This window comes from Cetorhinus maximus, chromosome 4, assembly GCF_964194155.1.
Source record: "Cetorhinus maximus chromosome 4, sCetMax3.hap1.1, whole genome shotgun sequence".
Lineage (NCBI taxonomy): Eukaryota > Metazoa > Chordata > Chondrichthyes > Lamniformes > Cetorhinidae > Cetorhinus > Cetorhinus maximus.
This window is the reverse complement of record NC_135882.1, coordinates 66,704,856-66,732,798: the sequence shown is the minus strand read 5'-3', so window position 1 is coordinate 66,732,798 and position 27,943 is coordinate 66,704,856. Positions and strand designations below refer to the sequence as shown.

General features: G+C 45.5%; 1 protein-coding gene and 1 long non-coding RNA gene across 6 annotated transcripts in view; one reads left to right on the top strand and one right to left on the bottom strand.

The window, feature by feature from the left end:
• LOC144679665 (adenosine deaminase-like) overlaps positions 1-1,516 on the bottom strand; it is a 47,958-nt gene extending 46,442 nt beyond the window's left edge. Inside the window, exons 1-2 of one of the 2 annotated variants that reach the window (XM_078540264.1) lie at positions 1,296-1,516; positions 4-54 (exon numbers count right to left, since the gene is read on the bottom strand). In XM_078540264.1, the coding sequence (XP_078396390.1) occupies positions 4-54; positions 1,296-1,364 (120 nt within the window). In that variant the 5' untranslated portion in view covers positions 1,365-1,516. Of the gene's footprint in view, positions 1-3; positions 55-810; positions 918-1,295 lie in introns of those variants that run through there. The other variant, XM_078540265.1, reaches the window with a different exon arrangement.
• LOC144679669 (uncharacterized) lies at positions 2-27,477 on the top strand. 4 transcript variants are annotated; one of them, XR_013576399.1, is made up of 5 exons: positions 2-60; positions 1,302-1,344; positions 13,488-13,599; positions 14,740-14,824; positions 26,908-27,477. It is a non-coding gene; the product is annotated as an uncharacterized LOC144679669 (long non-coding RNA). The 4 variants fall into 4 exon arrangements; XR_013576397.1 differs by lacking the exon at positions 2-60 and adding an exon at positions 169-315 and having other exon boundaries at positions 1,275-1,344; XR_013576398.1 differs by lacking the exon at positions 2-60 and adding an exon at positions 921-994 and having other exon boundaries at positions 1,275-1,344.
• The last annotated feature ends 466 nt before the right edge of the window (positions 27,478-27,943 follow it).

Below are 27,943 nucleotides of genomic sequence, written 5' to 3'. Positions count from 1 at the left end.
TACCTTGGGTTTGTTGAACAGTGTTTTTGAAGCTACCCCTGCCATTCTCAGAGTCTGTAGGTGCAAAAAGATTACGTATCAATTGAGTAATGTTTCTTGCTGGCATCAGAGATTAAAAAGACACGCCTATTTCCTTTGCTTCACTCAATATGTTGCTGCTTTCGTTTTAATGAGGATCGGTACGCCCAATATTTCGCTTTGTCAGGTCACTTTTTTAATCATCAAACTCGCCAGAACAAACAATATTTTTCACTTCAATTGCAGCATGGGCTCAGTCTAATGCAGTGCCGTCCACTCAAATCACCACTTCCACAGGTAGCTAGCTAACCGCACTTCTGACTTGTAAATAAAACATAAGAAACGGACACCAGCATTGAGCATATGATCTCACTACTCATATTCTTAAAAGCACGTTATCCTTTTAGTGCGTTTGGTAGTCAAATGACAATAAGAAAAAGCAGAATGGAATCTGTTAAGAGAAAAGTGGATAGATTTATGAAGCCCGGGCAGATATCGGACTATTGGGCGGCTTGCTAAGTAGTGGGTTCAATTAGGATTGTTCCATTTAAAAATAACACACGTATTCGGTTGAATCCCCCCGGGTGTTGTAAGATCTATGATCCTGACGTGTAGCGAATTACGTTCACATCAAGTCAAATATAGCAAAATACGACTTCCAATTTATGTGTAAATATGCATACTTTAAAAAAACCCGCTGTCGTGTTGGGGATTTTTTTGACAAATGAAAACGATTCAGGGAGCACTACTTACTGCTGTAATGGAAGTACGGAAAACAGAAATAATTCTTACATTTGAGGTAGTGAGTTTTCTGTGGTGTCCACCTCAGGAGGCAGCCAGGCGGGCTGGTAACTAAAGGACTGATAGCTGCGCTGGAGAAAGAGATGAGGGAAGATGGGAAGCTGGTTTATAGAACAGTTTTTAGAGAGGAACAGGAAAGAATTATAGGAACTGGAAGGGAATGTGAAATACCTAAGTAAGTATGAGGAGTGGGTATGGGATAAATCAATAATGGAACATGCAGGGCAGAATTTTCTGGACCCATCTGGAATGGAAAGACAGGCGGGCGGGGGGGACTTCATTGCGCGGGAGACCCACATTTCAGATTCCCGACGGCGGGATAAACTTTTGCTATTAAGATAAAAGAACATATCAGGTGGGTCGACCTTCCTGTTGCATTGATTAACATATCCTGCATACTCATTAAAACCCCAGCCCGCCAGTATTAATTACGCTGACAGTCTCAATCTTGTTAGTATAGAGCAAGAAAAATGTGCCTTCAGAAACCCGTAAGAGGCATGCACCAAGTGAGGTAGATTTCTTCCGGTGAGTACACACGGCTTCATGTTTCTTATGGCGACTTCTTCATTGCCAGGCCAATGTTGCACGGAGTAGGTTCCCGTCCAAGGGAGGCACCCTGCCCGGGCCAAGGAGTCTGCCCAAGGGAGGCAGGAAGAGTGTGAACTTCAATGGTGCAGCTAAACGTGGAACAGATCGGGATGTCGGGCAGGGGTGAAATTAAAGGGCGTGGCCGGTTGGGTTGGTAGAAGGACCCGGGCATAGAATGCAGGATAAAAACAAAAAACTACTGCGGATGCTGGAAATCCAAAAGAAAAACAGAATTACCTGGAAAAACTCAGCAGATCTGGCAGCATCGGCGGAGAAGAAAAGAGTTGACGTTTTGAGTCCTCATGACCCTTCAGCAGAACTGAGTAAAGTTAGGAGAGGGGTGAAATATAAAGAGTTCAACTCTTTTCTTCTCCGCCGATGCTGCCAGATCTGCTGAGTTTTTCCAGGTAATTCTGTTTTTGTTATAGAGTGCAGGAAACTGGGAAGCTGAGGGAACAATTATAGTGTCGAGGAAGGGGAACAAGGAAGGGTGGGAGTCGAGATCCAGGGTAAGGGTGAATGGTCCAGAGTGACTGAGGGAAGGCTGAAGGTTAACAGAAGGGAGGGTAAAAGAAACTATAAGGCCGTCAATGGTGATGAGAAGTAGTTGGTATGTCACAGGGGGAGTATTGAGGGTGAAGGAATCAAAAAAAGAAAGTAAGACACACCAGTGTAACTCGTGCAAGCTCACTATGCAGTCCCTTGCTGATACTGCGCAGTAATGTTCCTGGAATGCTCACATTCCCAAATGAATGGGAAATCAAACAGAAGCCAGAAAAAGGCAGTGCACTTGCATTCATTTGGGAAATTAATGCTGCAAAGATGTGCTCAGGGCAGCGCAAAGGATCTCATGCTCTTGCCTCTCATAACACTGAGATTCAACCAGGTCGGGTGATGCATTGAGGTCTGTGCTGAAGGGCAGCTTACACTCAGCAATGTTGTGGGGGGAGTGGGGTGTTGCTGTAGCAACGCCAAGCTGTCGAGGAACCTTCATTGCCCTGGGTAGATGATTCTAAACGACATGAGGATGGTGGCGATATTCATGCTTTTGATTCAATGGTTGCAGGGATGTGTCATGAGATAATGTAGGCCACCAAGAGTCAGAGTGAGCTTGGTCGCACATGCATAGCTTGCAGTGTAATGCTGGAGGCTGCAGATTCCTTGCACATGGCTGCATGAGGGAGAGGAGAACCAATCTTGGTTCTTGCAGAATGGGCATCACCTTGGTGGAGTGGGTTCAGGGCAGGCATTCATCAAAGATATGAGCAGGCTGAGAAGGGCATAAATGTTATGGGGGCGAGAGGGAAATTTCTGGAAAAAGCCAACCACATCTTTCCTGTAAAATGTTCACAGAGCTGTTTCCATTGGTAATGTTTGGCCAGATGAACCTGGCAACTGCAATGGTTTTGTTGCACCTAAGGAGGAGAAGACGAAGGGTGGCCCAGTGGCAGGAACAGCTGGAACCCAAGCCTCGGTGGGGGGGCTGCAGCTTCGGAGAAACAAGTAGCGCCTGAAGAGGGGAACCAGGGTCAGCAGTGCCGTCAAGCAGGATCTACAGAAGGCGTTGTAGTTACCTGAAAATGACCAAAAGACAATGCAGGAGGCATCTTCGCACGACTAGGGAATCCATCGCCAACATCTGCCACGTCCTGCAAGAAGATCTGCAGCCGCACAGATTGGGAGGCAGCGCTGTGCCTGCGGTGCTGAAGATCACAGCGATGCTGAACTTCCTCTTGACCAGCTCCTTTCAAAGCGTAACTGGGGACTTGTGTGGCATCTCCCAACCAGCCACCCACAAGTGCATTAGGGAGTTTATGGAAGCCCTTTTCAGGAAAGCATGAGTTTGTGCTGTTCACCATTGACCCAGAAAGCCAAACTGCTTGAGCCGTGGGATTTGCATCCATCGCTGCGTTCCCTCAGGTCCAAGGGGCAATCGACTGAATGCATGTGACGTTCAGAGTTCCCTGACATCAGCCAGCCAGATTCATGAACAGGAAGGGATTTCACTCCCTGAATGTCCAGCTCCACATGTCTCCTCAGATGGGGAGAGTGAAGGAGATGCCGAGGGAAGCGATGGTGACGATGCTGCCGAAGAAGCCAGGGAAGTAGTGAGGCCCAGCAAATAGTCCTGTGAGAACCTAATAGCAGCTACAATGAAGGTATGGGGGATATAATTCCAAGTCAGAATAGTGGAACAACAGCAACCTGACCGAACACCAGACTGCGAGCCTACCTAGTCTGCACCCTCAGCGCGGTAGTGAGACCTGGACGGACCACCCGACATCAACCTAGGCACCCTAAAAGGCAATGGCACACCAAGCCCTGTCGACCCTGCAAAGTCCTACTTCTGAACATTTGGAGGCTAGTGCCAAAATTAGGAGAGCTGTCTCACAGACTAGCCAAGCAACAGCCTGACATTGTCATACTCACAGAATCATACCTTACAGATAATATCCCAGACACCACCATCACCATCCCCAACAGAGGTGGCGGCACAGGGATGGATGAGATGGTTGCCAAATTTGCTGATGACACAAAGGTAGGTAGGAAAGTAAGTTGTGAAGAGGATATAAGGAGGCTACAAAAAGATATAGATAGGTTAAGTGAGTGGGCAAAGATATGTCAAATTGAGTATAATGTGGGAAAATGTGAAATTGTCCATTTTGGCAGGAAGAATAAAAAAGAAGCTTATTATCTAAATGGTGAGAAATTGCAGAGCTCTGAGATGCAGAGGGATCTGGATGTCTTAGTGCATGAATCACAAAAGGCTAGCATGCAGGTACAGCAAGTAATTAGGAAAGCTAATAGAATGTTACCATTTATTGTGATTGATACAAAAGTAAAGAGGTTGTGCTTCAGTCATGCAGAGTACCAGTGAGACTACATCTGGAGTACTGTGTACAGTATTGGTCACCGTATTTAAGGAAGGATGTCAATGCATTGGAAGCAGTTCAGAGAAGGTTTACCAGACTAATACCTGGAATGGGTGGGTTGTCTTATGAGGAAAGGTTGGACAGGCTAGGCTTGTATTTATACTGGTGTTTAGAAGAGTAAGAGGCGATTTGATTGAAACATCTAAGACCCTGACCTGATGTGGAGAGGATGTTTCCTTTTGTGGGAGAATCTAGAGCTTGGGGCCACTGTTTAAAAATAAGAGGTCGGCCATTTAAAAGTAACAGGCCGCTCGTTTAACATGGAAATGAGATGAAATTTTTTCTCTCAAAGAGGGCCGAGAGTCTTTGGAACTTGCTTCCTAAAAAGGCGCTGGAAGCAGAGTCTTTGAATATTTTTAAGGCAGATGTGGATAGATTCTTGGTAAGCAAGGGGTGATAGGTTATCGGGGTTAGGCAGGATGCAGATTTGAGGTTACTATCAGATCAGCCATGATCTTATTAAATGGCACAGCAGGCTCGAGGGACTGAATGGCCTACTCCTCCTTGTTTGCATGGTATACAGTAGGGAAGGAGTTGACTTGGGAGCCCTCAACGTTGACTCCAGAACCAGCAAAGTCTCATGGCACCAGGTCAAACAAGGGCAAGGAAACCTGCTGCTGATGACCACGTACTGACCCCTCAGCTGATGAATCAGTGCTCCTCCATATTGAACACCACTTAGAGGTTGAGGATGGCAAGGGCGCAGAATGCATTCTGGGTGGGGGACTTCAATGTCCATCACAAAGAGTGGCTTGGTAGTACCACTAGTGGCTGAGCTGGCCAAATCCTAGAAGACATAGCTGCTGGACTGGGTCTGCAGCATGTGGTGAGGGAACCAACAAGAGGGAAAAACATACTTGACCTCATCCTCATCAATCTGCCCGCTGCAAATGCATCTGTCCATGACATAATCGGTAGGAGTGACGAAAGCACAGTCCTTATGGAGAGGAAATCATGCCTTCACATTGAGGATACTTTTCATCGTGTTGTGTGGCACTACCACCATGCTGAATGGGATAGATTTCAAACAGATCTAGCAACTCAAGATTGGGCAACCATGAGGCACTGTGGGCCATCAGCAGTAGCAGTTTTATACTCAGCCACAGTCTGTAACCTCATGGCCTGTCATATCCCCCATCAAGCTAGGGAATCAGCATTAGTTCAATGAAGAGTGCAGGAGGGCATACCAGGAGCAGCACCAGGCATACCTAAAAATGAGGTGTCATTTTGAACCTGATGAAGCTACAACATGTAACTAATTGTGTGTAACAAACAACATAAGCAACAATCAATAAGCAGAGCTAAACAATTCCACAACTAATGATCAGATCTACGCTCTGCAGTCCTGCCACATCCAGTCGTGAATGGTGGTAGACAATTAAAACAACTCAATAAAAGCAAAACACTGCGGATGCTGGAAATCCAAAACAAAAACAAAAATACCTGGAAAAGCTCAGCAGGTCTGGCAGCATCTGTGGAGAGGAGCACAGTTAACGTTTCGAGTCTGAATGACCCTTCAACGGTTCTGTTGAAGGGTCATTCGGACTCGAAACGTTAACAGTGCTCCTCTCCACAGATGCTGCCAGACCTGCTGAGTTTTTCCAGGTATTTTTGTTTTTGAATTAAAACAACTCCACTGGAGGAGGAGGCTCCACAAATATCCCCATCCACAATGATAAGGGAGTCCAGCAGATCAGTGCAAAAGATAAGACTGAAGCATTTGCAACAGTCTTCAGCCAGAAGTGCCAAGTGGATGATCCATCTCTGCCTGCTTCTGGAGGTCCCCAGCATCACAGACGCCGGTCTTCAGCTGATTCTTTATATCATGTGGAGTGAATCGAAGTGGCTGAAGGCACTGGATTCTGCAAAGGCTATGGGTCCTGACAATATTCCAGCAATAGTACTGAAGATATTTGTTACAGAACTTGCTGCGCCCCTAGCCAAGCTGTTCTAGTACAGCTACGACACTGGCATGGCCTTCCGTCTGAGCTGACTCCTGTTCAGACGGAATTTCACATTGGCCCCAAGCCCCGAACCCTCTCTCGGGAGCTGGAGCTCCGCAACCTCAGTCACCTCGCGGAAATGCCCTCAGTGCCCTTTAGCACGTCGCGGAGGGGTTTCTTGTATGGGCTGCTGCACACCCTTCACTTCCTTGCCCTCACCCGCCACCCGGACACGCCCTGGCGTGCCTTGTTGCCATCTGGTGGCAGAGGTCCCCAGTGGGGGGGAGGGGGGTTCTCTACACGGAGTCCCCCCCCCTTTCCATCGGGGACCTGGGGTGAAGGGTTTTGCACACGGCAGTCCCATACAACTGTAGCAAGTGTCGGTTCACGGACTCCCAAAATATCTGCATCTTTTGCGGCCTTGTGGAGTCCATGGATCAATATTATATAGGGTGTCATAGGCTGCACTCCCTTTTCAGTTATTTGAAAAACTTTTTACTGTTGTTTTGTTTGCACTTCAGTCCCACGTTCCTGATCTACGGGCACCCAGGACAGGAAGGGAGGGGTCCTCCTTGTGAACCTGCTCTTGGACCTGGCCAAGTTGGCCATTAACAGTTCCAGGCAGCGGGCGATCAAGGGGGTTGTCTGACCTGACAGTCTGCTTCTCTCCTGCAGCTATGTTCACGGCTGGGTGTCCCTGGAGAGGGAGCACGCGGTGTCTGCTGGCACTGTAGAGGTATCCATGCTCGGTGGGCACTGTGGGGACTGGGGTGCTTTATTGACACTGTTAATCACACTTTGATTTAATGCTGATAAATTTCCTTTGAAGTTTGTCTTTTGTTTTTGCAGTTTCCCTTTAAGGGGCTGTCTTTTATGTTGTCCCTGATTTTGTTAAGTTAGTTTATTTGGTTTGACTCAAAAGAGTTACGACACTGGCATCTACCCAGGTATGAACTGTACACAATAAGCAGGACAAGTCCAACCCAGCCAATTATTGCCCTACCAGTCTACTCTCGATCATCAGTAAAATAATGGAAGGAGTCATCAACAGTGCTATCAAGCAGCACCTGCATCACAATAACCTCATTGATGCTCAGTTTGTGTTCCACTAGGGTCACTCAGCTCCTGACCTCATTGCAGCCTTGGTTAAAACATGGACAAAAGAGCTGAACTCCAGAGGCAATGTGAGAATGACTGCCCTTGATATCAAGGCAGTATTTGACCAAGTGTGGCATCAGGGAGTCCTAGCAAAACTGAAGTCAATGGGAATCAGGGGGAAAACTCTCTGCTGGTTGGAGTCATACCTAGCACAAAGGAAGATGGTTGTGGTTGTTGGAGGTCAATCATCTCAGTTCTAGGACATCACTGCAGGTGTTCCTCAGGGTAGTGTCCTCGGCCCAACCATCTTCAGCTGCTTCATCAATGACCTTCCTTCCATCATAAGGTCAGAAGTGGGGATGTTCACTGATGATTACACAATGTTCAGCACCATTCGCGACTCCTCAGATACATGTCCAAATACAGCAAGGCCTGGACAATATCCAGGTGTGAGCTGATAAGTGGCAAGTAACAATCGCGCCACACAAGTGCAAGCTAATGACCATTTCCAACAAGAGAGAATCTAACCATCGCCACTTGACATTTAATGGCATCACTGCATCTGCCACTATCAACATCCTGGAGGTTATCATTGAACAGAAACTGAACTGGACTAGACATATAAATACTGTGGCTACAAGAGCAGGTCAGAGGCTAGGAATCCTGCAATGAGTAACTCACCTCCTGACTCCCCAAAACCTGTCCACCAACTAGGAGGGACAGGTCAGGAGTGTGATGGAATACTCTCCACTTACCTGGGTGAGTGCAGCTCCAACAACATTAAGAAGCTTGACACCATCCAGGACAAAGCAGCCCGCTTGGTTGGCACCACATCCACTTCCTTCACCACTGATGCACAGTGGCAGCAGTGTGTACTATCTACAAGATGCACTGCAGGAACTCACCAAGACTCCTTAGACAGCAACTTCCAACCCCATGATTTCTACCACCTAGAAAGACAAGGGCAGCAGACACATGGGAACAGCACCACCTGGAAGTTCCCCTCCAAGCCATCCAGCATCCTGACTTAGAAATATATTGCCATTCCTTCACCGTCACTGGGTAAAAATCCTGGAACTACCTCCCTAACAGCACTGTGCGTGTACCTACATCACATGGACTGTAGCGGTTCAAGAAGGCAGCTCACTACCACCTTCTCAAGAGCAATTAGGGCTGGGCAATGAATGCTGGCCTAGCCCCATCAATGAATTTTTAAAAATTGTGAATCGGGTGACATTTCATGAAACTTTTCCTGAGGAGACTTTCCTGACAAGACATTCCTCAAACATCATTGTGTGGGGGCATTCCGCATTTGCAGAAACATTTGAGGTCCCACACAATGTTTCAAGAATCCTCGGTGTTACACATGCAGCGAAAGTTTGTGCTTCCCCAAAGCCATATTTCTCCAAGAGGGCAGCAGAGATGGACAGCCTTTTAATGTGCTGGGCACAAGTCCTCATGATGCATCTGTTGACAGCCCTTTGCAGTCACAAACTTACAATGCCTCATGCCCCTATGAGAGTGAGACTTTGCATTGAATAGACAGTGGCACTTACCCTGGTGGTGCACAGCAGATCATTCATCCTTTTGAGGCACAGGAGCCAGGTCCTCCTATGGGCCCCACGGCCGCTGACCTGCACTGCTACCTCCGTGTAGGCTGATTTGGTCTGGCAGAATGTCCTCCTGCTGCCATTCCTCCTTTCCTGGATGGCCTGGAGGAGAACCTGCAGCGAGGCATTGCTAAAACATGGGGCTACACGCTGATGACAGACATCCGTCCAAAAGAGACCAACCTCCAAAGATGGTGCTCAGTGATGAAAAGGTCCATTCTTGGATTGCAGACAATGAATACATGTCCGGGTGCCCTTTAATCATGGAGTCCAGACCTTCAAACCCATGAGGTAGTGGGGGCAGTGCCAACTTCCTGCCCGCCCTGCTTCAAGATTCGCCGCCTTTCATGTGTATGAATAGGTAATGAACTGAGAGCCGCCTAATTGCAGAAGTCTTCCCACACGCCAAAGGGTGGGTTCAAGGCTGACTTCCGGTCCCGCCTACACACGTAGAGTGAAAATCAGAAAATTCTGCATGAAATCTTTAAATAAAGGAGTTAGAATAACAGGAATCAAACAAATCATGAAACTATGGAAGTATGGGAAATAATTCATAATTAAGTTGGAAGGGGAGATTAAATAAATAATTAGGCTGAAAGGAAGCAAGAATAAGTAATTAATAGAACTACCCCCTTCAAGACCAATATTTCCCTCCTAAGGTGCAGTGCCCAGAACTGAGTGGGATACTCCAGCTGGCATATGACCAATGCTTAGTATAATTGAAGCATAACATCCTCCCCTTTGAACTCCAGCACCCATCGGGCTAATGCCAACTTTCCATTAGCCTTTTTGGTTACTTTCTATGTCTCTGTGTCAGTTTTCAGTGATTTGTTAATGTAGGAACCAAATCTCTTTGCTCCTCCATAGCTCCTGGCCTCTCGCCCTGAAGAATATTGCAAAACAGTTTAGAGTCTTAAGAAGTGTGAGCCAAAGAGAAGCTGGGTCAAGGAGTCAACTTAGATTCACAACTTTAAACTACAAAAGCAGAAATGGTAGAATGGGCTGGAAAACAGGGAGGTCTAGGAGTGGGGCTGGAGGTGCAATATTTTAATTCTGGCCAGAGGCCTTTCAAAACAGACTGTGAATGTTTTAATTATGGCTAGACGGATGTGACTTGCACTGGAGCAGATCTGATGAATGCCATAGCAACTGGAGAGAGAGAGAGAGAGTATCCTACATGGAACAGGACTACAAGTCACATGTTTATCTTTTTGAATTGGGAAACAAGCCGCTAGGGCTCCACCAGCAACGGGGAGCAGGGAAACCATTTGATGTAAAAAAAATAACAAAGTAGCTTGAAAAGTTTTAAAATGTAATTATTTTTCATTTGTTTTCTTACATGCCCACTGTAGGAGTTTTAAAATATCTGGGGATCATACATAACTTCATTGTTTAATTAGCAGAAGTCCTGCACCTAAAGCATGACAATTATTCACATGTTTCTTTAATTATAAAATGTTGGCAAGTTCGATGGTTTTTTCCCCAGCCTCAATTTTGACATTGGTAGCACTGTCACCTCTGAGTCACAAGATTCTGAGCTCAAGTGGAACTCCAGGGATTGAGCACAAAAATCAGGGCTGAAACTCCAGTGCATACTGAGGGAGCATTGCTCTGTCAGAGATGCTGTCTTTTGGATGAGACATTAAACCGTGACCCCCATCTGCCTGCTCAGGCGGATGTAAAATATGTCATGGCATTATTTCAAAGAAGAGCAGGGTGACCTGGTCAATATTTATCCCTCGATCAACATCACAAAAGGACAGATCTGATCATTATCACATTGCTGCTTGTGGGAGGTTGCTGTGTGCAAATTGGCTGCTGCGATTCCCACATTACTGTGGGAACAGTGCCAACTTCATTGGTTGTAAAGCACTTTGAGATGTCCAGTGGTTGTGAAAAGCATTATATAATTTCAAGCCTTTTTCTTTTTTCTTTTTAATGTTAACATACGACAGTGATACAAAATTGTGCCTACAGGTAGTGCACATATTTGACCCATAGGCACCTATTTCCATTTTAGCCTGTAACATGGTTGCAGCGCAATTCAATTTCTAGATTAGGGGATCAAAACCAAGTGTAATCTTCAGGCAGGGGATATTTAGGCCAGAGCACACAGTCTCCATTTTAAAGTCATATATTCTGTCCTTACTTTTATATTTCTGTTATAAATTCTTATGTCCACATTTTTAGTGGAAACTGCTTGACTAAACTTTGTCATTTTGCCAGTGGTGGTGACGAATTGCTTTCACTGCTAGTAGAGCATAAAGGCAGCATGATAAGTTTACATAGCCAATTTCCATCAACATTATAGACATAACAATTTATTGGAGTTGACAGGAATTGTGTGCAGATGTAGGATTTTTTTATTAAATAATTTACTAGTTGAACTCTTGTTCAACTGAGACAACATGGTGTTTGAGAAGGACAGAATGATCAAATGGTACAAAGGAGAATGTGTCATTATAGAGCAAGATGGGAAATATACAATAAAAATGGACAATTGAAAATTGGATGAAACTGCAAATGTACATGTTTTCATATACTTGTAAAGTTTTCCAAAAAAAGTGTAGTACATATATCTGAAATACATTTCACTGTACAAGTTATGTATGTATTACGTTTGAAATTATGTATAGTGCATACATTACAACTGTGTGCAAAAACTTGTAGATTTTTGTGTATAAATAATTCATGTGAATACTATTTTGCATATAAATAATATAGTAAAGTATTAATATTTATATTTCAATAAATTTATTTGAGTATTATTTTCTTTCTTGTTTCAATGGAAGTCTAATGGTTGCAGAGGTAGTAATGCTTAAGTAATGGTGAGATAAAAAACATTACAGGGGAAATTAAGAGGAAATAGTTGGACTTTGGAGAACTTGGAAGTGAAAAATGCCAAGTAGGCGATAAAAGATTGGTGACCACTTTCAGAAAGAAAAATTAAGGAGTTACAGAGAATTCTGCACTGGTTTTACATTTGTGGCATAATGCCACCACATATCTTTATCTACGCAGCAATGGCCATGAAACTTGATAACCTCCAAAAACAGGATGTGTAATTGACCAGTGTCCATTGGTTCCGATGCAAGTAGCACGACAACTTCATGCTGCTTGCTCATTACCATAATTGCAGACTGTGTGTTTCCCAGCTTTTACCAACCATCTGTTGCTCTCTCGCTTCCAAACTTTCCCCTCTTCTACAGCTCTCAACAGCTGGTCTTCATGTCATCTTGCACTTTTCAGTTTTTGTACCCTTTCAAGTGCGTGTAATTCTTTGGTGCTGTTTGTAGGCCCCTTTCTCCTTCAGATAATGAAGAGACAATGTTAGTGGTACCTGAGTGACATAGGTAATTTGCCCTGTAAGAGTGCATGCCTCCCCATTGATGAGATGAAGTGCACTGTTCATTTTAATGAACTGTCCTTGAAGACTAGCTGGCAAAGTGGTCTGGAATAAAGAGATACTTGAGTGTTTGTAGATATTGCCACTTGCTGAAATGAGATACCCTGCTATTCAGGTGCTGGGAGAAAAGGATCAAGAAAGGTAAGGATGTGAGTGGAGGTTCTATGAGTGGTAGAGAATGTGTATTTCAAGAGTACTGGGTATTGTGACCCTGAACCAGACCCCCAAATGTTTGGGACGATCCAGCTAGGGGCTAATAACTATTGTTTAAAGTGGACAAAATTTGAGATTCAAGACTCTTACTCAGGGAATAAAGCCACAGGTTTCCACTGGTTTTGAACACACAAAAATAAACTTTACAAGAGCAGAAAGATATAACAAGTTACAATCTTATACACTAATATGCAGGGTTAATTTGAGGTACATGTGAATTAACAGACAAATTGTGGTCAAACACACCACTCTGCACAATAAATGGCAGATGCGACCAAGATACATTGCACAGATTTCTCAGCAACCCACCCAGACTGTGAGTCAACCGACCTAGTTGACACTCCGTCTCTCTCACAAGGGATTCCAGTCTTCGTCTTCGGAAATCCCACCTTGGAATTCCCCCCCAAAAAGTCACTCCGACTTGGACGGCCTCAATGACAGCACACCTCGCAGGGTTTCAATTTCGCCTCCCGAGACACTGTCCCCTGGATTCCCGAGTCTGTGCTCTCGCACCAACTCTCAAGTACAACTTCAGCTCTTCGGCTTCGACAAGCAGCACACTACTGCTCCAAAGGGTTGCCTTCACCCTAACAGCCTGCAGCATGGATTCACCTACCGTCTGCCGTCTCCTTTGATCACCTGGGCTTCTCCTGAGCCCTCTTTGATTGCAAGGGATTTTCCTGAGACTTCTCCACTTAAGGTCTGCCAAGCAAAGCCCTTTTTCTGCTTGGAGCCCCTTTCGCTGCTCTTTTTTCTTAGCTGGGTCCTCTCCCTGTCCCCCCTCCTTTTTCCCTGTCTGGGGCTCTCTTGACTATGGCTCTCTCGGTCACATGATCAGGGTTTTTGCATTGTTTCTTTCTTTTTCTTTTTCACGCAGGTGCCCAGAGAACGCTAACATGCTGTGTTACGCACGTGTAGCCCATTCCAGTCATGCGCAGAAACTCCCGAGGCATGATGGGAGTCGTAGTTCCCAACCTCCCGACGACAAGGTAAGTCTGGATCTCATAACACAGGACACTTTATTATCCTTGCAAGGTCATCAAAACTCTTCCAGCACTTTGCGGCAGTTCTGAGGGTGGTTGAGGTAATACTAGCTGCCTCTGCCATCTCCCTCCAGTTAGCTTGCACCACCCCTTATGGGTGCCTGTCTTAGTGCCTAAAATCTTGGTGACTCTTACCCTTTTAAACATGTCACTAGAATAGTGTTACAGATGGGGAGAGATGATGGGATAATTTCCCCCTTTTCTCATCTCTCAATTGACTGCAACAAGATGTATCTTTGAGAAGGAGTGTTTTAACCCCTTGAGTGCTGTGACTTTTAAGAACAGACACAAACAGGCATCTTGTAAATTTGAATCAAAAGAAAGGATAAACGTTTATTTTCGCCACACCTGAAATGTAAACGCAAGAGACACCCACTCCTCATTCACACCTAATATGCATACAAGAGAAGATGATTTCTAAAGATGTAGCATGCACTTAGTTATCTTAAAGAGTAAATAAAAAGGTCACTTCCAATCAGTCCACAAGATGGTAGTTGAAATGTTGCAGACCCAAAGGATTCTTCTTGGACCCACTGACGAGAAAAGGTCAGAGATTTCTGGCAATGGATTCACACCCCAAACAATTGCAAGCTTCTGGCATTCTAGTCGATGTTGGTCGAGCCCCTCTAGTAAAAAGTTACATTCTGGCAGGTACAATGAATAAGCCCCAATTCTCTGCCTAAGGTGACTTTTGAGGCAGAGTCCACCCTTGTGCTGGGTGAGAGATGCTTCCATCAAGTCTTAATATCCCAGACTGACTCACTGGGCTGCCCTTGTGGATCAATGAGATATTGGCTATCTCCAGACAGTTTCAGTCATTTGACAACAGTAATAATTCATTCCATCATCCACACAATGGGCAACGGCAAATGTAACTGACACCCAATGGAGAATGAATGATACCCCATCAACATTGAAGCCACGAGTAGTCTTCTGAATGTCTTTATTTGAAATCCCATCTTCATGGGGCCAGGAAGTATAACATCCATTGTCTCTTCATAAGTCATTCATAAGAATTTTCAATTGTAATGGAGAGGGCAGTTATCAACATCTGGGAAGGCTATTTACATTTTAATTACTTTCCAGACATGTCCTGCCATGAAGTCAGTCCCTGTCTATATAGAAACCATAAAGGAAGTCATCTGACCCCTTTGGAGTCCACCTTGTCAAGGTACAGTATCCATATTCAACACTGCTTTTATAAGTAAAGTGCCCATCTTCTAGTAAGCTTTATAGGCATATGACACAACTATGACAGTAGTACTTTTCTCCTTCCCAGTAACAGTCTTTTGTGAGAGGCATTACTGCTCCAAACCAGTCTTAATTTGCAAAAGACAGCCCTAATGGGAAACTGCAGCAGGTTAGTACTGGATTCATATTGGTAGGAATCATTCCCACTCCTCCACTAATCTGCCAATGGAAGGGAAATCTAGACTCTAGATTGTAATGTGTTGAAATTGTATTTGTTTGAATACGTTTCATAAAATGTAGATACATTTTTCTAAATGAAACCCAAAGTTACCAGAATGTGTAATGTATGAAAATATTTTTGCAACTTTTAAGTAGAGTATAAAACTTAACATAATGAATCCCTATGGAAATGGCTGGATCTGGATCTGTAGCAACAGATGTTTATCAGGGATTTGCAATTTTTTATCAGAATCTGAGGATCATATGGTATTAAGGAATAAATAATCACATTGACATAGCTCCCTTTCCTAAGCCTTCATCCATCACAGCCTTCAAGGCATCATTACTTGATTCCTGAAAAGGCTACTCTTGATCTCTCTGTCCCTTTTAACTACTGACCTCTCTCTAAAGTTCTCAAACATATTGTTTCCACTTGATTTGATAATCAGTTTGGTCAATCTACCTTCAATTGCTTCATCAATAGCATTCCCTTGATTATAACGTCAGAGGGCTGCAGATTTCACAGATTTCAGCTACTTTCACAGCTCCTCTTTTAATGAGGTAGTCCATGCCAAAATATAGCAAAACTTGAATAGTATCCAGCCTTGGGCTGAGAAGTGACAGATAAGATTTGCACTATTTAAGTGCCAGTGTCGGGTTACGGCCATCTGGAACAAGGGGAAGCCCAACCATCACCACTTGGCCTTCACCAGTATCACCATTGCCAAGTCCCTCACCATCACCAGCTTGTGTGTCACCACTGACCAGAATGTGAACTGGACCAACCAGATCAACACCATGGTTACAGGAACAGGGCAGAGCCTGGGTAATCTGCAGTGAATGTTATATCTCCTGACACTTCAAACTCTATCCACCACCTACAAAGCTCAAGCCGGGAATGTGATGAAATACTGACCATTTGACCGGATAGATGTAGCCTCAACAAAACTCAAGAAGCTTGACACCATTTGTACAAAGCAGGGTGCTTGATTTGGGTGCCTGACACTGGATCCAATATCCACCACCCCCACCACTTTATTAAAGGCATGGCATAAATACAAATTGTTATTGTTAACAAATAAGTTGGAGTCGGACGGTTTAAAATTCATTTTTGGGGCACGAGCTTCACTGGAAGGCCATCTTTATTTTCCATCCATACTTGCCCTAAGAAGGTGATGGTGGCCGACTAGAACTACTGCAGTCTTTATGGGTGAATGTACTTCCATAATGCTGTTAGGGAGGGAGTTCCCAGATTTTGCCTTGGTGCAATGCCAAAAGCAATGAACTGGCATGTGTTTTAAAATATTTTGAATGAATGGAGTTGGAGTTGGATAACTTAGTAGAAAGCTGCAAATATAACTGTGATGCAAATCTCTGCTATGATCTAACTATTGTCCTAGCATGACATAAATGCAAATAGATTTAAGCCAAGTGGAAACTATAATAAAATATGAGAAAAAGATCATAGTTGGTAATACCACAGAAGTAGTGTTAAATTGACAATAACAAATTCCTTTAAAATTAGTGAGTGTTGGGGAAGTGAGTATTGCAGAAAATAATTTACACAGTTTTTTTGAATGCGTGTACTTCATATGAACCATTTGAATGACAGATTATAAATCATGAATGTAAGCACATTTCCATTCTGGGGAAAATAACGAAAAGAATACCTTGCTTTTGTTGAGAAAGAAACCAGGACCTACAAAAGTGAGATGCACCTGTAAATGCTAAGACTAATGGCCAATAGCATCATGAAAAATAAAGACAAAATTGGCATCTCCAACATACCAGTTGCACCCCAGGAGGCCATGCATTGGTCACAAAGAGGATGAAAATTGGTTATCATGGAAACCAGTGCAACTTTAAATCCAGGAGGGATGGGGGAGGAGATTAGAAGGGCTAGGGGTGGGGTGGAAGGCTGCAAGCAATGGCTGACAGCAGCCCAAAGGTATCATATGGAACTAGAAGAGTCACTTCTTCTGGCTCCACATTCAGGAAGGCAAAGCTTTGTCACTTACCTAGTGGTGGATTCCAGCAGTCCCTATAAAGATCATTGTTTTTCTGCAGCTCTTGATAAGCTCAATCACAGCGCACAGACCATATGCTGCAGTGAGGTTTGAATCAATTTCAGGGGTGAGCCTGAAGTAAGCACTAGGCCATAACTCTGCATCGACTTGATGCCTGTGTTAGATGGGTGCTCTGGATCACTACAGCACACAATGGAATGTGGTGCATACCCAGTGTGGAATGAGCATACATTGAGCACACACCCTATTAGACCCTTCAGCACTCAGGAACTAGGAAATGGACTTTGCATGATCCAATTTCTAGGCATAAAATATTAATGTCCTGTATTTAGCTCATCTCAGACCACATGCCATGAAACTGGATATGTATTACATACATTTTTAAATTACTTCTGCTGAGACAGAGAGATTTTGTCAGCTGCAGCTGGAATTGTATCTTGTTTCAAATAAATATTCATACATTAATGTAAAATTTATATTCAAAATTCAGTAATACACCAATCATGTTTCATCATACATGCAAATTTCGATGTTACATTTTCAAAAAAAAAACATAAAACAACAAATCAGTTATTTGCTGCTACCTTCATAGGAACTTCAGGCTGCACCTCCAATTGAATGCAAGACGAGCTTATTTGTAACAATGTAGTTTTAAAAGGGCATACTGGTTACATACAGTTCAACCTTAGCAGCAGAATAATACATTGTGTTAAACAAGATGTAGTACATCTGTCCTTATAAAGAAGCATCTTGTGACTTAATGGGAACATCATTACAGGAGATTCACTAAAAATAAGATTACTCACTCACTCACCTTTTCCAGAACCGCTTCTTCCAATTCAGGGTCATGGGGAGTTGGAGCCTATCCCGACAGGTGATGGGCGCTAGGCAGGGAAATAAAATTACTATTGCTGATAAACTCGGTATTGATTTTAGTTTATATTACATATGAAAAAAAATAGCTTTAGTGCCATAGATATTTTTCCTGTTTTATTGTTGGGAAAACAGTCCTGTGCAACTTGGTCAGCTGAATGTACTCAATCATAGAGTGGAATTTTCCACCCTGAAGTCTAAGTTCGGTGGTGCATGCAGAAATAGGAGTATTCCCACTGGGCGGGGGCCGGATAGCTGAACATGAGCGAATCTCACAACGAGAGCAGGCTAGAAGTCGCCGTCCCCGCTGTTACCTCATGGAGTCAAAGGTCCAGCTTCTATATTTAAAGGGCACCCAGACAGCCATTCACTCACTGCAGGCCAGGAGCTCCATATTCCGCATTAACCAGAATGTTGACGAGAAGACAGCAACGTGCAGCCCTACGTACCAGCGAAGCCTCCTGCCGACTCTCCTCCAGGCTATCCACAAAGGCAAGAGGTGCTGTTTCCCCGGGATGGCAACAGGAGGCCCTCCCATCTGACCACAGCAAACTACAACGAGGATGCTTCGGAGTTTAGAGCTTGTGGGGTCCAGCGCAGCGGCACCCAGGAGTGTTGGAAGAGGATGAATGATCTGCGCTCCACTGGGGTGAGTGCACCATCTACTCACTGTCTGAAAATATGACCCTCACAAACTGACATTCTCATAAGGGCATTAGGCAGCAGCACTTATCAGCAGGTGGGACAACACTGAATATGTGGCAGCCACTTCATGCTTTTAATCTTATATCAGTTGCAGAGCATCCTGCTTCTTAATCGCTTACTGGGGAGGGCTCAGCAGCTGCCATGGAATGCATGTTCCTGATCTGCTCATATAAATATTAGCAAGACAATCAAGCCTCCTGTCTTTCTGCGGAAGATAAATATCCACAACAAGCGCGGAATCGCCTATATTCAAACCCTCAGTCCATATGAAGAGAAGGCCACTGAGCTAGCCAAGGAGGAGTAATACCGTCCATGCCTGTGCTGATGGTGAGGTGGGACTCCCCAGGAAGCCAGTGAGGATGTCTCCAGTCTGCAGTTGTCAGCTGTGCCCACTGAGTGAGAGCTGTATTTAATTAAGCGGCTTGCTTAGTCAATCACTAATCTTTCTTTTCTCTTAAGATACCAGCAAGAAACAGGGCAGGATAGCTACCTGGACCAGTCACAGCCCCTGGGCCAACCCCACCTCTGAGGAGGATGCCTCAAAAACTTTAGAGGATGCGCCATCACAGCATTCACCTGCACCCTCCACCAGCACTGATAGAGTCATCTCAGTGTGTCCAAGTTCTGGATGCAGACTCAGGGTCACAATCTGGTGAACGTATCACTGACACGGGTCCACAGCAGGTGGAGAAAGTGACAGCCAAGGTCTCAGACACCCAGAGGACTGCAGGAGACCAGGCCCCTGCTGAGCCCCATGCAGATGATGAGACTTTGAACTTGGCCCGAAGGGACCTGTTGGAGATGCAGAGACAAGCAGGGGAGCATCAAACAGAGATGCCAGAAGCCATGCGAAGACTGGACTGAAGGCTGGGGGAGTCTGTCCATGTTCTGTCTGCAGTCATGGCTCTGGCATGCAAGCGCTTGGCTACCTCAATGGAAAGGGTGGTGGCCTCCTTGGAGACCCAGATCCAGCAGAACGCACAGTGGCTACCAGATATGCATTCAGACCTGCACTCCGTCACTCTTGCCATGGGCGCAGTGCAGCAGTGCACCTCGACCTCCAACCATGTGCCCCTTCTCCTCAGGGAGTCAGGGGCATGCCATCAGGCACCAATTGGAGGAGGAGCGCCAGCAACACAACCCGGGGACTTCATCTCAGGAAACTCCAAGATGCCCTGCCGCGCCACTTTCCCTCTGCCATGGACCCCATCAACTCCAACAGCTCAGGCCGAGGAAGGTGCACCTGCACCTGAATAGGAGACCCTTAGCAGACTGGGGCCCTCTAGGCCTTGGGCCACCAGAGGACGCCTGCCTAAGACTTCACAGCGGGAGCTGGTGGCATAGTGGTATTGTCACTGGAATGGTAATCCAGAGACCCAGGGTAATGCTTTGGAGACCCCGGTTCGAAACCCACCATAGCAGATGGTGGAATTTGAATTCAATAAAATAACTCTGGAATTAAAAATCCAATGATGACATTGAAACCATTGCCAATTGTCATAAAAACCCATCTGGTTCACTAATGTCCTTTAGGGAAGGAAATCTGCTGTCCTTACCTGATCTGGCCTACATGTGACTCCAGAACCACAGCAATGCGGCTGACGCTTTTTAAAAAAATGCCCTCCGAACAAGGGCAAATAGGGATGTGTAATACGTGTTGGCCTAGCCAGTGATGCCCACATCCCATGAATGAATTTTTAAAAAACGTCACAGTCAACAGGGCATAGCAGGCTGCCTCCACCTCAGTTGTGGATGTCGGGGCTGCATCTAGATCATAGTGATTGGTGAAGAAGATAAAAGAAGTTTTGAAGGCAGACAGGTAGCACGGGTGTAAAACCATTTTATATAGTTTTGACACTTGTAAATATATGTTCACTTGCACAGTTTGAAAGTTTCCTGGATTCCATCTTGTTGCTAGTTGCCTCAATAGTGGTGGGCATTAAAGGCTCTGGAATGTGGGCCTCCATCAGAGTCCAATTAGGAACTCCCCACAGATTCAGTTCTCTCACATTATCAACATAGTGAGTACTGAATAATCCCACATGTGCATAATTAAGCACTGGTCATTATTTGTGAATGTGCTGCCTGGCCATGCATCATGCAAGCCATTACTTGCAGCTCACCATGTTCTGACCTCTGAATTGTGTTCAGCAAAGTTCATTGCAGCTCCTGCTACTGTTGCCCTAAAGTGAGATGTGGGTGGATACTACGAGTAATCAAGGTGTGTTAAACCTGGGCCAGGATTTTAGGGCCTCGCTGTGGCGTGTCTTCTCCCGGCGGATGCGGCAAGCCATTTAAAGCTCCATTCAGTTCGGCGGCACTGTAATATCCTGTCGAGTGGGAGGGGTCAAAATCCTGGCCTTGCCACGTGATTGGTAAGGAGCATTGTAGATGCAGTTTCAGGGCTGAGTGAAACTTTACACTGTTTTCTTAACAATAGAAAACCAGAGGCTTCCCTACATGCCTGGAGAAAGCTGCGCTCAGCATGTCCAATCGTTAATGGCCTTCCTTGGTGTTTTGTCATTTTGAGCTAACATGCAGGTGAGGGCACCAAGTAAGGAGGCAATGGACACGTTAGCCTTGACTACATGAGAGATTTAAGTGTAGAATTTAAGAGGTGTCTGTGCCGTTGCCTGAAGCTTTTGTCAGGCATCACATGAAGATTTTTTTGGCTGCTTGCCTCCTTTTTCAAGGGCAGTAGGCCTCGCATAAAGGGTTTGCAAACTGAGTGCATCGAACATCATTGAAGGACCAGGGTTTTAGTGCATGAGGAGAGAGAGAGAGAGGAGAATGGGCCTGTGTGCTGGACCATGCTGAGGACTGTAAGGCTATCCAGGTGAAGCATCAGCAGCTCTAATGGGTCTCTGCAGGGTCCATGAAGGAAAGATGTTTACCTTGGGTGGGGTGTCCAGAATGATGGATCATAGTCTTGCACTAATGCTAAGGCCATCTAAGACTGAGACTTGTAGGGGCCTCTGCAACTGGAGGGTCCAGAGTAGTTGTACCTCGGCAACCCATAGTGCAGGTGAGGCACTGTTAGTGAGTGGATTCCAAAGTAAACTCAGAACTTCTTGACATAAGGATGTCAAGGGATATGAGTTTACAATGGGCGAGTGGTGATCGGGAGCAGAGACAAGATCTTCCCTGATCAATCTGCAGGGAGAAGTGATCTTGAGGGGCCAAATGGTGTTCTCACCATGCTCCTCCCTGTGGACCCATTTATCTGGTTCTGCCTGAAAGAGCTCTCTACCTGGTCTGCCCCGCTTTGGGAGTAGGTGTGAGAGTGTCATGAGTGCACCCCTGCAGAGGTTAGATCTGATGTTGCTTCCAAATTGCCATGTACACGGACTTTGAGGGCATGGGAAAAATCTCAGTTTTACTTACAGGTCGCGGGGGAACAGAGTGCTGTGTAGGTTCTGAAGCATGCATTTAGTGCCAGGCTATATATATTAGCATAGTTTGGCACATGCAAAGGATCAAACCAACAGCAGGGCAGGCAGTAACTAGTGCAATTTAATTCAGTTATCATATATCAAGATACATTCGAGAAAAATAATGTCTATAACCAAAAAGGTGCTGGGGCCTACCAGCCAGCAGAGGACAGGAAAGCAAACAGTTCAACAAATGTGTTGGGAGTTTACTCTGCTTGGAATCTGTTAACTATCAGATAGGCACAGGCCTGTCTGCCGCGTCATACCATGTGGCCTCTACGTGTGGCTCAGCAACATCCTGACCCTTGTCAGCGCCATCGCCTTTACTGTCCTCATCATCGGAGGAGACATCTTGATCCTCCTTCAGCCAAGACATCCCCATTTTGTAGCGCGAGGTTGTGTAGGGCGCAGCAGACAACAATGATCTGGGACACACTCTCTGTTGAGTATTGGAGAGCCAGCCTGAGTGATCCAAACATCTGAACCTCATCTTTAGGATGCCTATCGTCTGCTCAATCACAGACCTGGTGGAGGCATATACATCATTGTAGCTCTTCACAGCAGCACTCTGCAGACAGCAAACTGTCACAATCAGCCAGCTCTACTGGAAGTATCCCTTGTCCCCAAGGAGCCAGCCATGCTACACCGAGGTCCTTCAAAAACCCATGGTACCTAGAAGTGGGTCAGAATGTAGGCGTCCTTAGAGCTCCTTGGGAACCAAACACAAAGATATAAGATGCACCTCCTATGATCACATATCGGCTGCACGTTCAAAGAGTGGAAACCTTCCCTATTGATGAATATGACTGACTGTTGCCAGGGAGCTTTCAAGGCCACGTGTGCAATCAGTTGTGCCTTGCACTTGTGGGAAACCTGCAATTGCTGCAAACCTCAATGCTCTTGCAGCCTGGCTTTTGGGATCCAGGTAGAATTGGACAAATTGCTGCACTCTCCTGAATAAGGAATCTGTTATATTTCATATGCACCTGTGTTTCGCTGATTGGGAGATGCCATACAGGTTCCCCAATGCAGCCCTGGAAGGAGCCACTGGCAAAGAAATTTAAGGCGGTGGTGACCTTTAATGCTACCAGCATGGGATTGCCTCCAAATCCATGCGGTTGCCGATCATCATGGAGAAGCTGGCAGATGTCTGCAGCCACAATATGAGACATTTTAAGGTGCCCCTGGCATTCCCTTTTTCTCGTTTGTACATAGGTTCACTCCCTCCGATACACCCTTGGTTGGGCCAATGGTCGCTGTTGCAGTGAACCCTTCTTGAAGCCCCGCTGCTTCTTGCTGCTCTGGCCATTTCTCCTCCTGGCCCTGTGTCAACCTGCAACCTCCTTCTCCTCATCTGGATGACAGCCAGTAAAAAGACAGTGTTGCCTGCTGCCGTCTTCATCGATGCTTCAATGGATATGTGAACGCATTTATGTAATAAATTTAGTGAGCTTGTCCTTAACAGGTTTCCCTCCATCACAAAGTCAGCAGACCAGGGCAAAGCCCTTTGCCTGGCCCCATCTAGACATGGCATCCCCACCCACCCCTTCCAGGTGAAGGACATCTCCCGTTCATACATAATTGCGAATGGAGATCTTGCACGTCGACTGGAGTGATGTGAGGCATGTGCGAGAACCCTCCCTCTGACATTATTCAGCTTGCCTCCATTACCCTCACGACTTTATAGAGAGGCCATTGCCTTGGCAGCATAGAAAGAGTATCCACATGAACTCTTGTCAGGTATGACCATTCATCCATGAGGATCAAGGTTTGGAGTTGCATGTTGGCTGCCGTCCACCTGCTGGGCCCCTTGGAGGCATTCCACCTCCATCCCTCCCTCCCTTCATCCCTGCCTCTGACAGCAGCCGATGGCAAATGGTACAGAATGAACAGCAGCCCCACACCTTGCTGGGCTCTCGATGTTGAGACCAATGAGTTGGGAACAAACTTGCTGCCGTGTGGGCTTCACCACAGAGAGAAGAACACAACTCAGCACAGCTCTCATCCAGTTGCCTCATGATTATTAGGGTGTCCCTTTAGTTGGATACTTATACTGACTTTGAACTCCACCCACCCGAAAAGACCCTTCCCCCAATTCGAGGGATCTCACTAACTGACTCACTGCGTGGTCCAGGTCAGATTTGAAAAATGTAAGCGGAAAAATATAAAAATGCAAACATAAAGGCATCATGTTTCAAACTCTCTCCACCACCTTTCACCCTCCCCCTGTCACCCACCAGCTTCCCCCATCACCTTTGACCCATCTAATAACACCATTCCTCTCCACTCTGTCACCCTTGAGACTCACCCTGTTACCTGGACCCCATTACCATCCACCTCCACCTTCCTTCCTTCCCTCCCTCAGAGCTAACACTCATTACCATCCCCATTCCCACCCCTGACCCTGTCTACTCCCATTATATGAGCCAGCTGAGTAGTCTGGCTCTGTGACCATGCCCCCTTGCCCCCCACACCCACCCCCATGAGACCTTCACCTGCCACCCTCCCACATTCCACTCCCCCTCTAACTGTGACTGTCCCCTCCTCTGGCCAGAACCCTCAGTTCAACACCCAGGACCCCATCATTGACAACACCTCGAGGACATTCTCCCCCACCACTTCCCCAGACGTCTCTCACCCCGCGCCCCCTACACTTCCCTGGACAGTCTCTTCCCTGTTCCTCCCTCCACCCTTCTCTGGACAGTCTCCCTCCCCCTCCGATATTTCCTCGGATAGCCACTCAACGTCCCTTCCCCCCCCACCCCCTAACTTGCCCAGACAGTCATAAAGTGAATGTTCTAATTTCTGACTGGCGGGGAACTGAATTCCGGCAAGGTGACCTTTTAATAGGCATGAATGACATGCTAAAGGGCTTCCCAACATTGTTTATCATGAAGCCTGATTCGCCTTCAAAGTCCCAGGAGCAAAACTCCAAAAGTTCATCCCTATGTTGGGAAACAGATTTTGGCCTCATGTCAAATTAAACTCCGTCACCTGCCAAGCTTCCTGCTGCTGTCGGGGCTGGGAGATTCCGCCCAAATTCTGTTCATGTTCCACACATACCTGGAGTGCTGTGTGCAGTTTTGGTCTCCTTACCAAATGTAGAACCTACCTGCTCTTGAGGGAGTGCACCGAATGTTCACTAGACTGGTTCCAGAGATGAGGGAATTGTCCTATGAGGAGACATTAGGCCTATATTCCTTAAAGTTTATAAGAATGAGAGTGATCTAATTGAAACATATAAAATTCCTAGGGAGCCCAAAAGGAAAGATGCTAAGAAAATGTTTCCCCTGGCTAGGGAATCTAGAACACACAGTCACAATCTCAGAAAAAGGTGTTGGGCATTTAGGACTGAATTGAGAGGTTTCTTCACTCAAAGGGTTCTGAATCTTAAAAAATTTCTACCCAAAGGACTGTGGAAGCTCAGTCATAGACGATATTCAGGACAGAAGTGAATAGATATCTGGTACTCATGGAATTAAGGGTTATGAGTGCAGGAAGGTGGAGCTGAGGGAGATGATTAGCCATGATCTTACTGAAGGCTTGAAGATCCAAATGGCCAATTTCAGCTCTTGACATTGACCACATGCTTCCTGGCAGGCCTGTCAATATCCTAAGTGTGCATACCTAACAGCCTTCTTCTGTAGGTTGTCCCAACAAAATCCTCATCTGAGTCCTCTGCAGCAGAACTTGTGTGTGACCTCATTCTCCAGTGAGCTAGCACCTGGACTACCCTTGTTCCTTACCTGGCTGCAGCCCACTCGCGCCTGATGTCAAACCATGTAAAGAACTAGCTTTAAGTTATCCTCTAAAGTATGCATAGTGTCAATATCCTAGCTGGTGGCTGCAAGTGTGAGGGCAAGAGATAATGTTTTTTCCTCATCACTGTCTTCTACCTCCTTGTCTTCCACCACTGCCTGGTTAGATTGCAGTTCTTGGGTATGTGAAAGGAGAAAGGCACAAGGTTGTGAGGGGAGCGAGAGAAGATAAGGCGTGCATGTTTATAGCATCTGTAGCTTATAAATCAGAAGAGATTGTGGGATGAAAGGGAAGTGGGATGTAATAAGGAGGGTTAGATATGAGTAGCGTCATCTTCATTGGTTTCAGTGCCAGCACTGGCCACCGCCTCAGTTATGCCATTCCAAAGATGGCATTGACCACCACAGCTCTCTGCTTCCACTGTCTTCACAGAGTTTATTTGGAGGACCCCTCTCCTTCTGCCCACCTTCTCCACCAAGGCAACAGAGAACCTTCAAGCACACTGTGTACCCTATTATGCCATCATTTGGCATCCTTCGTGCTAACACTCTCTCTTGCAGCCAGTTCCAGCATCTGCTCCAGACAGAATGTGCCCTTCTCCTTAAGAGGTGCAGGCTGGCTTAATGTACGGCAGGCTAGCTTTACATGGTGCTAGCATTGCACAAACCTGGGCCTCCCACTGAGGCTGAGCCACTCAGCAACACATTAAACACTAGTTGAACACAACTATGATGCAAATCATCAGGCAGCGCAATACCCACACAGGTTTTCAGGCCGTCCAATTTCACACCCGCTGTTTCACCACCAAGAAGTGAGTAGAGGGACTCAATGTCTGCACTATGTATATATTTATTAATGCAATAACTCTGCTTTTCTTGGAAGAGACATCCAATTACAAGAAAAAGTAATTAAGCAGTTGTAAAGCAGCTGGAAACCTCTTGACCCTGGTGGGCTGTGTGCAAAAGGGGTCAGATGGTAGTTTATGGCTCTGGGAAAAAAAAAACATGCCTGGAACTGTGTTTAAAAGTTGGTTTTGGATTTGCTTTCAGAATAAGAAGGACCCAACTGTTTGAGAAGAAGACAGCAGCCTTTTTGCAGACCAGGGTCAGTCCTCAGCCAGAAGTGAATATAAGGTGCTCCTAAGTAGCTGTGTGTGCTAGGATTGAGTACCTGCGAGTGTTCCTCGAGTCCGCCTGAAAAACAGCGCAAGAGTCATTGATTATTTTGCAGATCAGCACTGAGACCCCGACCATGTAACCCAGACGCCATTTCAAAGACTCCGTCATCTTTCTTTTTCCCTTTGAACCATTGACTTTTAGCCTTTGGAAGAATTCCTCAATTATCATTTTTTGCAGTGTCCGCGTGTGCGTGACTTAGGGTATCTCGAAGAGTAATTGTAATACTTTTATATATCATACTGTATGTTAATAAGCTTTACCTTTCTATTTGACAAAACTGGTTTTATAATTAAATAATAACTTTGTTGTTTATTGAAAGAAGCCTGGTTAAAGTCTCTTTTATTTGGGTAACAGTAACGAAGGTAAACAATTAGCTATTTTGATGAGTGAATCAAACTTGTAAACTCATGGTGCGACCTGTGGAGTAGTGGGGCTAGTCAAACTGTGCACTCCTCTCATTCTGGCCATAACAGTGCTTTCTACATTAAAGAAGTCATTTAACATCCTAACAAATTTTTCATGATAATTGAATTGGTATTAAGAACTTTAGCAGGAAGCTGAACTAGTTCATGACTCATCAGAGACCTGTTCTTCAGACTGCATGGACAGTAAGGGGTGCAGAAGGAGACAGGAGACTACACCTGAGTAAGTTGTGGGCTGAGTGTGGAGTTTGGTCCATGTGGGCATTCAGTGCACAGGGTGAAAGAGGTGCACCATCTGATACCTTTTTATCAGTCTCCAATAATTTGAACAAGAGAAGGAACTGATTGATGAGTAAGTCTACTTTACTTTCTAGTCTCCAGTTTATGGTAAATAGTGGAAAAGTAAGCTTAAGGTATGGCAGGGCAGCTTGGCTGTGTGGAATGCCCATCCTGTGGCATGTGGAGAGTCGTGGACACTTCACGTG